Here is a 15,092-nt window from a genome sequence, read left to right on the forward strand (position 1 = left end):
GGCAAGGAGCCTCACTGGAGTCCATGCTTTGCCATCCATCCCCTTTATCTAAACCCTGCTCAGCTGTCAGGACTTTGGAATTCCTTGCCCTAATAGCCCTGAACCAGCTTCAAGAACTTACGGGGCCTCTTCTCTGAGCCTGACTCTACAGCCTAGATCTGATGGGTGGACAGGGGCGGCTGATTTGTGAATTGAGCTTTTGGGGATTGACTGTAGTGCCCACTCACAAGTGTAAGATGGTCCCTCTGTGGGTAGACTGCAGCTGGGAGTGAAAGGAGGAGAGGGCTGGCCAGACACCCAGGGCTGAGCCCACAGTCCCTGTGCTGCCACATTCCAGCCTGAAACTCCAAGTCATTCCAGGATTTTTATTGAACCCTCATGTTCCAAGTCATGAAGACATACATGTTAAGTAGGAGAATAGAACTGATCTATTACAGGTTTGTAAATTTCAAAGATAACTTCTAACTCTTTAGTCTTGTGGTTTGTGACCTCCTCTTGTATTCCAATGCTGGTCCCCACATGTGTTAGGGGCAACCTGGCATTGCATCATTAAATTAGGGACCTTGCTACACAGACATGGAACATGTCATTACAAATGTTACGAGCCTTATCAAAGGAGAGGTCAAGGGTCTTAGAATGTGCATAGCAAGGGCAGGAAGCTGGCCTGTTATATTGCTTGTTCCTCTGCACAGGCATAAGGTGTGCCAGGCTCCTGTCTTCACTAGGTGCATCCTACTCACCCTTCATGCGTCCCCTCCATCCAGGAAGGCTCCTGACTGCGCAGTGCCTGAGGCCCCAGAGCCATGCTCTTGCAGGACCCTGGTCATAGTGAACTTTCATTTCCATGTTTCTTTCATCTGTGTATCCCAGGCCACCAGCGCAGGGTCTGCCCTATAGAACACATTGTCCGAATGTTGTGTTCGCTGAGCAGTGGCTGCCTGCCCCCTCCCCTCCTCTCCTTGATGTGCATGTAAACTGGGTTCTGTACCTGGTTGAAGCAGTTCACGATTGCAGGACAGCAAGCTGACAGCTCTTCTGTTTTTCTAGCATGTCACCCTCATTTCCTGGAAATCATGACCTCTTGAAACAAATTCTTCCTACTCTTCCTTGTCAACTGTTAGAGTTGAACTCTGGTCAGGAGCAACTTTGGGGAAGTAATGTGGGTGTCCTTGGTGAAGATGAGGAATGCGAATAGATCTGAAGTAGCAGATTCCATCGCTTACTTAGTCTTTCCAGGTAGAACGTTATCATTTCCTATTATAAGGCCAGCAACCCCTGCCCTCTTCAGACCATAATTGAAAAGAAGACAAACTTATCCATGTCTGACTATCAGAGTTTAGAGGCGATAGGGGGCAGAAAGCCTAGCCATTTAGTAGCAGTTAATAATCTGCTGATTTCAGTCACCATTAACGCCTAAGAAGGCTGCCTAACCGTCCCACATTGACAGCCAGCGTCTTCAAAAAATTAACTACGAGACACACTGAGAATTCATACAGGTCCTTGCTTTATTTCTTTAGCTAAATTCTCTGCTAATTTTACATTTCCTGCCAAGCCATTCCTTTTCATGTTGCTAGAATTGAAAATAATCAGATAACAGCGGAAAGCAATTAGTAACTTTTTCCCCTTTTTGGTGATTTTTTTCTCCCAAGGCTCAGGCTGTGTGGTGATTAAGAGAAAGATCAAGCTGAACTCAATTCTATGTGTTATGTACATTGCTAGACACTGTAAATAGGAAAATGTGACCTCAGGCATCACAGAGATGTTTGGAGGGTTCCAGGTCACCCGACCATATCCACTTACCAGGTGACTGTTCTTGTCTGAGAGCTCTTGTCTCAATAGCTTAGCTCAACCACCTGTTTCTCCATCATTCCTTAACGAGAATACCCATCTGTTCCAGGCAGCTACTCTGAGAGCTTTCTGCCCAAAGCTTAAGACAGCTAAACTTCAAACAGTGCACAATGAGATTGTTCTGCAGCTATGTGAGCTAATTTTACCTGGGAGTACAATTTTCCTCCAGTGAAGACAGCAGTATTTCAAGTTTAATAAATAAAATATAATTAAGCATCAAATTGCCACTCTGCTTAAATGATTCATTCCAGGTAGAAATATATGACAGGAATGGTCACTAGTGAATACCTCTTCCTTGCCTGATGGAAAGACCTTTCCCACTAGTATAGTACAGTATTTTAAATACTTAAAAACATCAAAAGAGACATCTTTTCTCTAGATTGTGACCTGCAAGTGATGTGCTGTGATCCAAAAGTCCCAGAACTCAGAGTTCAACTAAATAGCAGGTGTCTGACAGGTCCATTCTCTGTAATGGCCTATTTTTTCATGCCTGCCCTGAACACATCCTTTTCATTCAAGACTGAAGTACCTACTTACCTCTTGTTTACCAGGATTTCCCCATTGGTTATTGCCATTAGGGAAACTACATTACTGTGCTCCTATTATCTGTCTACCTGCCTGTCACTGCCACTACTATAGCCTCCCCAAAGCTAGATTATTTATATGTACATGTATATCTGCACACACACACAGAAAATACTTTTATAAATATTCATAATTCCTTATATTTTGTGAACAAGTGATTGGATGGATGAATAAATGGGTCAATTTCAGTAAGGTCTATTAGGGAAGAAGGTATAGGTAATAAAGATCCAGGTGTATAAGCAGCCTAGTGTCTAGTCTGCCATGGGGGTAGAGAAAGTGACCTTAAGAAGGTTTATTCCTGATCCCATGACATAAGCTATTTTTTCTGCCTTATGTTTATTCTTCTTGTGATCAGTAATGAAGCTCAAATGCTCCTAATGGTCTGAAAAGCGTTGCTACAATATATGCCCCTAAGTATTACTTAGATATTAAAATTCTCATGAATTCAGCATTAGCACAGAGGGTCATGGCACCTGTTTTTGTTGGATATGACCACCTCAGTAAGTGAGGTGAAAATATGGCCAGCACTCTTTTGTGCAAATACTCACGCTTTTCTCATTAGACTCTTTAAGTACTAGGGATTTTGATCTTGGTGCTTCTGGAAAGAATTCCCAGCAGACCTTAGATTCCAGTTTCTGACTTGCTGGAGTTGTGGTCTTATGTGGTAGCTTTTACTGTAGCCCCATTTTTATAGACACTGAGCATAATGCAAGAGCATCACTTGGAAATATAACACAATATCATTGTGAGGGCCATGTAGTCCTTGGAAGGGCCTACTGACTTCAACATTATAATTTAAGGGAGACTCCAGTCACATTTCTTAGGGGTCAAGAGGGTTTGGTAGGATTTGGAAAATTCTTCCTGAGCCAAGGCAAGAGATGGTGGAATCTTCTTTGCAGCCATGTCTTACATTTCATTTCCAATAGACTTCCTCATAATAATAGAAACTCTCCAGGCAGATGTACCAAGTGCTTAGTTCTGTGCTAAACACTTCATCTGCATCAATTTATCATAAGATGTAGGTGTTATCATTCCCGTTGTATGGATGAGTTAATTGTTTTAGTGGAATTTACATAATTTGCCCAAGGTAACAGTAAAAAAAAAAAAAAAAAGTCTCTTTAGTTCTGTTAAACACCAAGGCCCACAATTTGATAAGTACACTCTACTTACCACCTCTGATTTAGTCCTCAAAGAAATTATTTGACTTAAGGAGTCTATACACACTTAATATTGCCCACAGAACTATATTGTAGATTAAAAATAACATAGTTTAAAAATATCCTTTGAATAGATACATATGTATAACTGAATCACTTTGCTGTACACTTGAAACTAACACAACTATGCTCCAATATAAGATAAAAATTTTTAAAAATATCCTTTGCCCATGAGTTGCCCAGTGGAAGGGGCCTCTGAATTGGGTTGTACCTCTAGCTACTAGTTATCCCCACTTACTCTAAATGTCTTCCCTTTTCATTTCCTTTTTATGTATCTGTCATCTTTCCTTTGTTGGGTTTCCAGTCCTGCATACTTCTCGCCTGCTATTTCTTCACTTTTTGCCTACCCTCTAGTATCATTCAATGCCCAGTCATTTGATAAATGTTTACTAAATGATTCCTTTTATACTAGAACATTCCCAAGAAGTAAATTGTTTTATTCAACTTGTTCATGCTTTTATTTCTAGTGGTTCTTTTCACACTTGAAAGTAAATTAGGATCTTGAACTTGAAGAAATCTGAGAACCATAATGCCTGGCCTAAACTGATGATTGCATGCTATGTAGCATATCGATTGCCACTCACCCCTGAGCTGATCATCAGTGATAACCTAGAGCAATGGTCTTCAGTCTAATGTGGGTCAAGTTCATACTATAACTCTGAATGCATTCTGTGGCCCTTAGAATCCTCCAAAGCCTCCATTAGACTACTGGGTCACTTTGTGCAGTAGTGATGGGTCTGATTTATGCTACGTAGTTCTGTTAATGCATTGAATGTGTTAAGGGCATATCTAGTATACCGGTTGACTAATGGTGATTGTAAGTGTAGTACAGAATCAGGTGAAGATTCACCCAGTTTTTTCTTCACCTTAATCTGAGGATGGCCAAGGAAGAAATGAGGTGTGGTGAGCGAGAGTGTGTGCATGTATCCTTGCTAGAACTATCAGCCTGCTTGATTTAAAACAAATGTAATGTATAATAATAATAGCCTTTATTTGGCTCTTGGTGGGTGTGAGACACTGCTTTGAGAATTCTCATAGCCCTTTGTTTATGTGCTCTTATAATACTCATTTTAAAGATGAGGATACCAAAGCATAAACAATTTAAATAACTCATCCCAGTTCACATAACACCCAGGTGTTTGGGGATGGAATTTGTATTCATGGCACTTAACAACAGTGTCTGTGAATTCTGTCATATGCTAAAGCTATTTTTCTTAGTTTCTTGTGCAAAAAGTTCAATATAGACATTCATAAATCCAGTGTATTCTAATTTAGACAGTTTGTAGAACCTAAAAATATCATTGAATGTTTATCATAGCTTTCAAATTTTAAACTTATTGAAATGAAATATAGAAAGTCAATATTTTATAAATTTATTTATTTTAGGCTGTGTTGGGTCTTTGTTGTTGTGCATGGGCTTTCTCTAGTTGTGGCGAACAGGGGCTACTCTTCATTGTGGGGCACGGGCTTCTCATTGCGGTGGCTTCTCTTGCTGCGGAGCACGGGCTCTAGGTGCATGGGCTTCAGTAGTTGCAGTGCGTGGGCTCAGTAGTTGTGGCTCGGGGGCTCTAGAGTGCAGGCTCAGTAGCTGTGGCACATGGGCTTAGTTGCTTCTCGGCATGTGGAATCTTCCCGGACCAGGGCTCGAACCCGTGTCCCCTGCATTGGCAGACGGATTCTTAACCACTGCACCATGAGGGAAGTCCTAGAAAGTGAATATTTTAAAATAATGTATTATTATTGGAAAAACTCTTCATTTGTATATTCATAGAGGTTTAATTTTCAAATAGCAGTACTTTTTGAAAGTATTTAAAATTCTTCATATTATTCAGTGCATTGTCATCTTGGAAAAGAAAAATTAACTTGGCATGATAAAAATCCCCTAAATTAACTCCAAATTAGTTATCTAAACATGAAATTCAAGTAACATTTGCTTGTACACTACTTAAGAAATTATCTTATTTTATTCATCATTAATGGCTATAATAGTCTCAACAAAGAAAATGCAGGTGATGTTGGTTTGATGTGCAATGGATTTTGTTCCTAGGATGTGGATAAAAACAGGAACAAAAACTATTCAAAATTAATGAATAGCCCCACCTGCTATGGAGCAGATGTACAAACTGGGAAGTATTGTGTGTGTCCATAGTCATCTTAGCTGATTCCTTTGTCCTAAAGCATTAGCTAGGTTTGGCTTTCACCAGTACATAGTACATAGATAGATAGATAGATAGTTGGATAAATGGTGTTCAGATTGACTTGTTCTCTGCTGTGCTCAGAATAAAGAAACAAATTCAGAATATAAGAGAAATGGGCAACTGAAAGCCCCTGTGTATACTTAACCTGTGTTAAAGAAGTGTATATAAAGAGTTCTTAACAATGTTGTTCCTAGGCTGTGGTCTCTTTATTCCTTGTGACTTGGTAGATTTTAAAGAGCTGTAATAAAAATGATATTAACCATAGTTTCTTTAGGATGATGAACACAGCAAATATCCATTAACAAATACCATGTCCAAAGGCATCATGCTAAAAGTGGGTGGTCAGTGGACAGGCTAGATCAGAACCACTTGGGACACTTAAAGACAAAAATATTCCTGGACTTCTCCCCCAGAGATGCTGATTTAGTAGGTCTGAAGTTATGCCATCAGATCTCTATGTTTTCAAAGACATCCGTGATTAGGAATCAGTTGAGAAGTGTAGTTTTCAACAGGGGGTGACATTTGGCAATGTGTGAAGTCATTTTTGGTTTTCAAAACTGGGAGGGTGTGTGTGCTATTGGCATCTAATGGGTTGAGGCCAGGAATGCTGCTAAGTATCTTACAATGCACAGGACACACTTGTGTACCCACAAAATGAAATTATCCAATCTAAATCGTCAGTGGTGCCAAGGTTGAGGCATGCTGGTCTAGAAAATAAAGATATATCCTTAGAGTCCATAATTAGGGTGAATAAAAGATGTACAAAAATATCATTCATTCTTAATAAAATAAATGGCATTAGTCCAAAGACTCAAAAAATTAAGCAAAATCTCAAAAATGTTTTATCTTGAGATTATCAGTTCATGGTATGACTGGAGACATTCCAGCTGAAAAAGTATGTGAGAAACATCTGCAACTGGTAGGATATTTGTATTGGGGATTATCTGGGTAGATTATGCCTGCATTTTTTTTAAAAATTAAAAATTTTAACTGATCCTGAAATGTTAGCAAGGGAAAAAAAGTTTACTTGTAGAAAGCAGAAATTCCTTTTAAAATACTGACTGAAGTGAAAAATAGGGCCATTTACATAAGTGCCATTTAAACAAGTAAACAAAAATCAAATCTAGGAAAAGTTCAGATGATTTTTTGGTGGTTTTGTCCTTTTTCGTCCTCCTATTACTCTTTTTTTTCTAGTTGTTGATTTTTTTTTTTTTGGAGTATAATTGCTTTACAACGTTGTGTTAGTTTCTGCTATACAGTAAAGTGAATCAGCTATATCCCCTCCCTCTAGAACTTCTTTCCCACCACCCTTCCCCACCATCCTGCCCATCTAGGTGGGTCCATCACATAGCACCGAGCTGAGCTTCCTGTGCTTTATAGGATGTTCCTGCTAGCTATTTATTTTATGCATGATAGTGTATATATGTCACTCCTAATCTCCCAATTTGTTCCACCCTCCCCTTCCCCTCCTGTGTCCACATGTCCATTCTCTATGTCTACTTCTCTATTCCTGCCCTGCAAATCAGTTCATCTGTACCATTATGCATTAGTATACGATATTTGTTTTTCTCTTTCTGGCTTACTTCACTCTGTATGACAGACTCTAGGTCCATCCAGGAATGAAATTGGGTCATTTGTAGAGATGTGGGTGGACCTCCTATTATTATTCTTTTACAGATTCTCTTTTCTAGTTTTGTATCATCTCTAGAGATCAAATGCTCACAGGCAGGACATACAGAAAATTACTGAATGTTACTTTGGTTGCTGTCAATGCTGGGTTTGGATTAATAATGAAACCAATTAAATTCTCAAATACCTCCACTGACAACAATAAATGTTTAATTTCCAGAAAGAAATAAGGTTAGCTATGTTGAACACCTTTTGCAATCACAGTGGTAACCAAACTTTCCAAACATTGGGGAATTCTGCTATTTCGTCCAAGAACCAGCAGCAGCTTGATTTAATTAAAATAATAACAAAAGAAACCATGTTTTTTTTAGCTGTCTCATGCATCTCTGGTAATAACCAGTCGGCAGAAATGACGGAATGCCTCAAGCAGACAAATGGCATGCCTCCCCTTGTGCAAGAATGTACAGTACCCTGTCATGATGACTGCACCTTCACTGCTTGGTCCAAGTTTACGCCCTGCTCCACGAATTGTGAAACAACTCGAAGTAGACGGCGACAACTCACAGGTAGGGTGTGCTTTTCATTCTTTAGCTTCAGGCAAGTGATGCTCTCCTGAAACCAATCAAGGAGAATATAAGTTCCAGAAGGATGGGAAATTGTATCAGGTCTCTCCCCTCCCCTCCCCGCCATTATGCATCCTCGGTGCCAATGCTTGGCACATAATAGATACTCAATTAATACTTATGAAACAAATGAAAGATGTGAACCATTCCAAAGCTATGAAGTTCTTCTCTATACAGCTTATAATCTTTGTAGTCATAAATGGCAATATATCCACCAACTTCCTGGAGTAGTTAATGGCAGAGTTTCTGGTGTTTTTCATGCCAGGATCTCAGCAAGCTTGAAAGCAGTCTCTTGATTTGTAAAGAACATCAAAGGCAGATCTCACCTATGTCATTAGCTTTTGCTATTACCTTATAAGTAACTTGATATTTTAAAATTTTAGTAGTGGAAGGCAAAAATTGAACTACAGGGACTTCCCTGGTGGTGCATTGGTTAAGAATCCACCTGCCTGGGGCTTCCCTGGTGGCGCAGTGGTTGAGAGTCCGCCTGCCGATGCAGGGGACACAGGTTCGTGCCCCGGTCCGGGAAGATCCCACGTGCCGCAGAGCGGCTGGGCCCGTGAGCCATGGCCGCTGAGCCTGCGCGTCCGGAGCCTGTGCTCCGTCCGCAACGAGAGAGGCCACAACAGGGAGAGGCCCGCGTACCACAAAAAAAAAAAAGAAAAAAAAAAAGAATCCACCTGCCAGTGCAGGGGACACAGGTTCAATCCCTGGTCTGGGAAGATCCCATGTGCCACGTAGCAACTGAGCCTGCATGCTGCAACTACTGAGCCTGCACTCTAGAGCCCGCAAGCCACAACTATAGAGCCACACGCCACAACTTCTGAAGCCCACATGCCCTAGAGCCCACGTGCTGCAACTACTGAAGCCCTTGCACCTAGAGCCCATGCTCTGCAAGAAGAGAAGCCACCAGAATGAGAAGCCTGTGCACGGCAGCTAAGAGTAGCCCCTGCTCACCTCAATAGAGAAAGCCCGTGTGCAGCAAGGAAGACCCAGTGCAGCCAAAAAAAGAAAAAACAAATCAAATTACATACATAGATTCTGCTTTTGTGGTATATGCTAATTATTGGTTCTATTTACATCCTTGAAATTTAATGGAAATTAAAGCAATGAGTAGTTTAATCAAGGTCTTAGAGTAATTTTTGCCTATAATGTACAAATAATTGATGTAGTAATATATATCCTACTTATTTATTTTATCTTTTTTTTTTGTGTGGTATGCGGGCCTCTCACTGTTGTGGCCTCTCCTGTTGTGGAGCACAGGCTCCAGATGCGCAGGCTCAGTGGCCATGGCTCACGGGCCCAGCCGCTCCGCGGCATGTGGGATCTTCCCAGACCGGGGCACGAACCCGTGTCCCCTGCATCGGCAGGCGGACTCTCAACCATTGCGCCACCAGGAAAGCCCCTATCCTACTTCTTATCTAGATAAATATGGCAGAACGTCTCTTCATTGAATGTTTTTTCATATTTGCAGAAAACTTAATTCAGGGAATGAAGAATCAAAGGAAAATGCCAAAATAATAATTGGGTTAATAGGTGTTGACATTGAAGAATTAAGCACAGATGACCATTTTTTCTCATGAGCAATTCAAGTGCTAATTCTCTCAGTTTTAAGACCTTTGTTTGAAAGCATTGCATACCAGATTGTTTTACATTTAACTCACTCTAATGGATTGACAAAATCCATGAGAGCGCTTAACAGGATTTCTGCGCACAAATCAGGAGCCCATTTGTAAGTACAGGTGAAATGTATACTCACAAATAGAAACATCAAATTAAATGTTATACTTTGATATTTCTGCTATAAAAATTTGTTCATATATAATTTTATGCAACATTGCTTATGTTTCTAAGATAAAACAAATTTCTTATTCTCTAACAATATAATGGGATAGAATGTATATGACAGGAATAATTCCAAGTTCAGGGGCAATTTAATGGAACTTGGTTTGCATGTTCCTACATAATCCTTCAGAAGCCATTATCCTAGCAACTCTGTCTATATCTTTGAGATGAGAGAGAATTTCCTTGAGAGGGAAAGAAAGTTTTTAATTAATGGCCAATTTTTTTCTTTGTCTTGAAGGTTTGCTAATGATGTTTTGTATCTGTAAACTGAGAATGAAATAATTGAAAATGCTAGGATACTTATTCATTTTGCAACCAGTACAGTTTGTGTTATCAAAACTTTGATGAATTTGACTTTTATTTAACATATACTTTTAAGGGAAATACTGAAGAACTGTTATATTTTTCCTTGCAAACTCTATCCTAAGAATTACATTAATATTTAGAATTTCTTTTCTAAATTATTAACTGCTATGCTTTTGCCTAGCTGATTGATCTTTGTATGTTTCAGTATCTAGATGATACCTAAACAACTGGCTAATTTCATGAAATACATGAGTTGTTAAAATCAATCAAATGAATTATATAGTAGTGTCAACTGAAAGAAAAATGCACAGCATGAGAGTTGTGAGTTAAGGTTTATCCAGGGGCTTACTGAGAACAGTTGACCCGGAGACAGCCTCTCAGATAGCTCTGAGGGACTGCTCCCAAGAGGTAGGGGAGAAGGCTAGTTTATATGTGATTTTGTTGTTGTTAAGAAATATATGCAGTCAACATACAACTTCGTAGAAACTTACTGCTAGTCACAAAGAACAGCAATCTCAAGGTAATGATCATAGCGCTTTCTATGTATTGGAAGACGCAAGAAGTGAAGTTTATTAAAATTCTTCCTGAAGTGCATCTGACTATCTAAGGGTCTGTTTGTTCAAAGCATAGAGTATCCTTTTATTGTCTTTAATTTCCTCTGTTAGAAGCACTGAGTGTACGGTCAGTCAGTGACTGCAGTGGGTTAATCCTTGTAGACTTGGATGGAGAATGACATACTCTTTGCTCTTCTTTTGTTGGAAGTTCCCCCATTTTGGTAATAAATGCAACCAAAGTTTGAGAGCCGTTTCATGACCAATTTGTCCTAGGGCCCTACGTCAAGGATTTCATAGGATTTCGTTGATAGGCCACTCAATGTGCTATGACTGAATTGGGCCCTTCTAATGGTAACCATAAAGGTCTCTGGACCACCTGTCTTACTAGTCTGTTACAGTCCAGGAAATGATTCTCCCTGATTGTTTCTTCCCATATCTAGAATTACAGTATTATAATCATTTTAATTCTATATAGAACTATATATTCGATCAAACATTTCAAATCTCTTAGTCATCACTGCTTTTGTTGGAGACGCTGTTTATTCTTGCATTACCAAATCTATAGCTATCTTATCAGCAGAATACAAGTTCTATAGCTAGAAGTATTAATAAGGTCATAGTGAGGATTTATGCCATGAACTTCCAGCATCAAACCAGTTCTTGAGATCACCAAGACTAGGGAGCAGATTGTTTAAGGCAGAAATCTGATTTTTTTTATGTGAGTCATTAAATATGTTCTATTACAAGCCCAACAGAGTCATTAAACTTAAATGACTGTTGCCTGGTGTTACCCGTATAAATCCATTCCATAACTGAGGAAGAGTCCCTCCTGATAAGTGGGAGGTTATGTTTTTTAAATTAAATTTAGCTCATTGTTCTGATTGAGCTTGAGTAACTTTGATAGAAAATTCATATTTATGTTAAAATAACTTTTCTAAGGTACCATCCAATCACATCCTTGGAGAAGAGAAATCCACCGAGGTGAACCAGAAGTACTGGGTGTAGGTAGTTGACCATAAACCAAAAAATGAGATAGATTTTTAAAAAGTTGCATAGGATTGTGCCCATGATACAAAAACATTTGGTTCACCTGTAAAAATCCAAGAAATCAAGATCCAGTCTGGCATCTTGGAATAGCTATCTGCTTCTGATGCCCTCATCTCTTCCTGCTGTGGGTATGGTTTCTTTTCTGTTTGAGTATTATGTCAAGGTGAGTTTGAAGTTAGCAATCCTCTCTATAGACCAGTCCAGTGCAGGGCCCTTTTTAAATGGGAAATATGAATCTAAGAGTCAATTCCCTTTAGTCTTATTGTGCATGAGCTAGTTAAGAGTACCTGATAAGGGCCTTTCCATCTAAGCTGAAGAGAGTCCTTTAAATGACGTTTTTTCCAGTATATATTCTTCTGGTTGTAGTCATAGGGTATCCGATCTTTATCCAAACATAGATTACTGTGATAAACTTCAGAAACAAGCTAAAAATGTTCTTTTAACAAGTGACTTAAACTTTTGTGATAATGGAACATAGCAACAGGAGCCATCTAGGAAGTGAGTTTCAGGCAGTAAATACCAAAACCTTATAGATAATTAATAGCACAAGAACTTGATATCTATAAACGTATATTACTGAAACATATTTTTTCTCTAAAGTCATCCTCATTTCCACCAAATATAGCCAAACTAAGACTAACTTGTTTACAAAATAAGTCTGGTTTCAATAAACTCGGCCTGATGATTTACATAAGTGTACCAAGGATAGTAGTTGATTATATAGGCTCTTTTAAATTTGTTCTTTGAAGCTTGTCATAAACCGTCCCTGACTGAACTTTATTAAGGCTTCTCAAGGCCATGAAAATTATGCCTAGGACTTGCCATCAGATTTACCTGTATAGGTTTGGGTGAATTCCTCCCTTCTCAAGGTCCCCAAAATATCTTGAGGGTCCTTTCTTATTCATCTGATAAGGATGCTGGGAACCCTGCAAATAAGGCACTAGGCTGTTTCTCTAAGGGGCTTTATGGCTCCATAAAGTCCATCTTAGTTCTTTAAAGCTGACTTGTTATATCTGATTCTATGCATATTCTCAAATAAGGCATTCCAGTCAAAGCTATGTTAATATACCAGGGTTGCCATTGTGCCCTGTCAAACGGAGAAGAGATTTTTATTGAACTTTTACAAATAACTATATTTCCATGAAAATAAGAATAAGGAGTTTCCACTTCTAGAGGGATCAGGAAGAGAGAAAAAGATAAATGTTTCAATTCTGCTTACAAATTTATAACTTATCAAATTGGTGTTAGTCATAGTATAAGAGGAAAGATTTCCTTATATCAAGAAAACAAAGATAAACAGTAATTTTAGACAAAAGTTCATAAAAATTATAACCATATTCATCAGTTCATTCAGTCATATGCAATTAAGTTTTGTTGATCTTGATCTCCTGTTAACAATTTTATGAAGTCATCAGATTTTTCACTAGAATTCTTTAATTTCATACCCAGTTCAGCAGTATAATCTGAAAGCTATCAGAAACCTGTAATTGTCAAAAAAAAAAAAAAGTCCTCCGTGACTCTTCTTGAAGATGAAAAATTTTAATAAAAGCAACAGAGTAAAATAATAACTATACATGACAAAAGACTTAAAATGGCATGGTTAAAGATATGATTACAATTGACAAAGAAATTTGGTTATTTCTGTTACACACATTTTAAGATAATTGGACTATGATAACATTATAGTAGGACATCTGAATTTTAGAAATTTCCTAGAACTTCTAGAATATTTATATTGATAACATTTACTCATACAATATTCCCTAAGGTTTATCATCATTTATTTAACAATGTTAATCATGTAATTTAATATACCAAATAAACCTAATTAGTTTAATATCTTTCTTTGAGATGTTTCAGGGTCCGTCGGAGACATGCCAACATTAGCGAGAGGTCATAACAGAGAGAAATTCAAATTCTACTTTTGCACCAGCTTATTTTTAATATTAGAATTCTTTCAGCCAATTAAGTTCATTTTAATCTTTGCCAGCCCTGGTCATACATCAAATTCTTTCTCAGGATTTCTTTTCATAACCCTGTAATTTGCCTTTTTTCTTCCAGATTGTGTCCTATGCTTTCCCTTGCTCTTTTTTTCTTTTTCTCTTAACCTCTCTTTAGGACAAAATTACTTTGTTTTCCCTTAACAGAATGCATTTCCTTTTTGTTTACCCTTTTAAGAAGTTTTCTTGCATACAAAGATGTTTTATTTATTTTAGTGATTCTAATTACACATATTAATCAGAATTCTCAACCCTTAAAAACCCCAATCTCTAGCAAAAACGAAGAAGTCAGCAGTTATGAACTGTTTGTCACATGAGCATGCCTGATTGGCAAACTTATGAACATATTCCATTACCTCTAGAAACACATTTTTTCACAGTAATTTTTCCTCAGTGTGGTATAAGACATGTGACCAATAAACCAAACATCTTTAGGTTTTTTTAAATAGGAAGACAAAAGTAGATAAATTTAGACTTGCTTAGCAATTAATTTCCCAGTATTTTCTATTATTTGGAAATGATCTAGACATTCAATGAATTTCCATCATTTAAGTTAACTTAGTGAAACTCTAAAATTTCAAGTTACTGAAAGATCTGGAGAAACTATTTTTAAGTAGACATACAATAAGACATAATTGTTCTTAAAGCATTCACCTAAAAAAGTCTTAGCCCATTTGGATCTAAATTTTTTTTTTTTTTTTTTTTTTTTTTTCTTTTTGCGGTATGTGGGCCTCTCACTGTTGTGGGCTCTCCCGTTGCGGAGCACAGGCTCCGGACGCGCAGGCCCAGCGGCCATGGCTCACGGGCCCAGCCGCTCCGCGGCATATGGGATCCTCCCAGACCGGGGCACGAACCCGTATCCCCTGCATCGGCAGGCGGACTCTTAACCACTGCGCCACCAGGGAGGCCCGGATCTAAATTTCTTTACGAAAATATCATTAGTTTTCTTGCTGACAAATTTTGTTAGAGATAACATCTTATTTGACATTTAGTAAACGGATACAATAACTTTTACATATAATGTCCTTAACTCTAAAGATAGGACTCTTTTAGCTAAACCAACAAACTTGTTTTTATTGGGTAAAGATTAATCGTAGATCATGTCAACTACAAACTGGCATTTGCCATTGGCACTTGGCATCTATCTCTACAAGGATTAAATCAGGAGCTGCTGTTGCTGCTGACATTCAACACCCGCTGAAATGTGTTCAGGGTGGAGATTAGGAATGAGGCATTGTGT

At 38.5% G+C, this 15,092-nt stretch overlaps 1 protein-coding gene across 1 annotated transcript in view; it reads left to right on the forward strand.

The window, feature by feature from the left end:
* The window catches only part of THSD7B (thrombospondin type 1 domain containing 7B), an 801,116-nt gene that overhangs the window by 522,678 nt on the left and 263,346 nt on the right, over nt 1-15,092 (forward strand). Inside the window, exon 12 of the mRNA XM_060106700.1 lies at nt 7,849-8,043. Within this exon, the coding sequence (XP_059962683.1) occupies nt 7,849-8,043 (195 nt within the window). The remainder of the gene's footprint in view (nt 1-7,848; nt 8,044-15,092) is intronic.

Source organism: Mesoplodon densirostris, chromosome 8, assembly GCF_025265405.1.
Source record: "Mesoplodon densirostris isolate mMesDen1 chromosome 8, mMesDen1 primary haplotype, whole genome shotgun sequence".
Classification (NCBI taxonomy): Eukaryota; Metazoa; Chordata; class Mammalia; order Artiodactyla; family Ziphiidae; genus Mesoplodon; species Mesoplodon densirostris.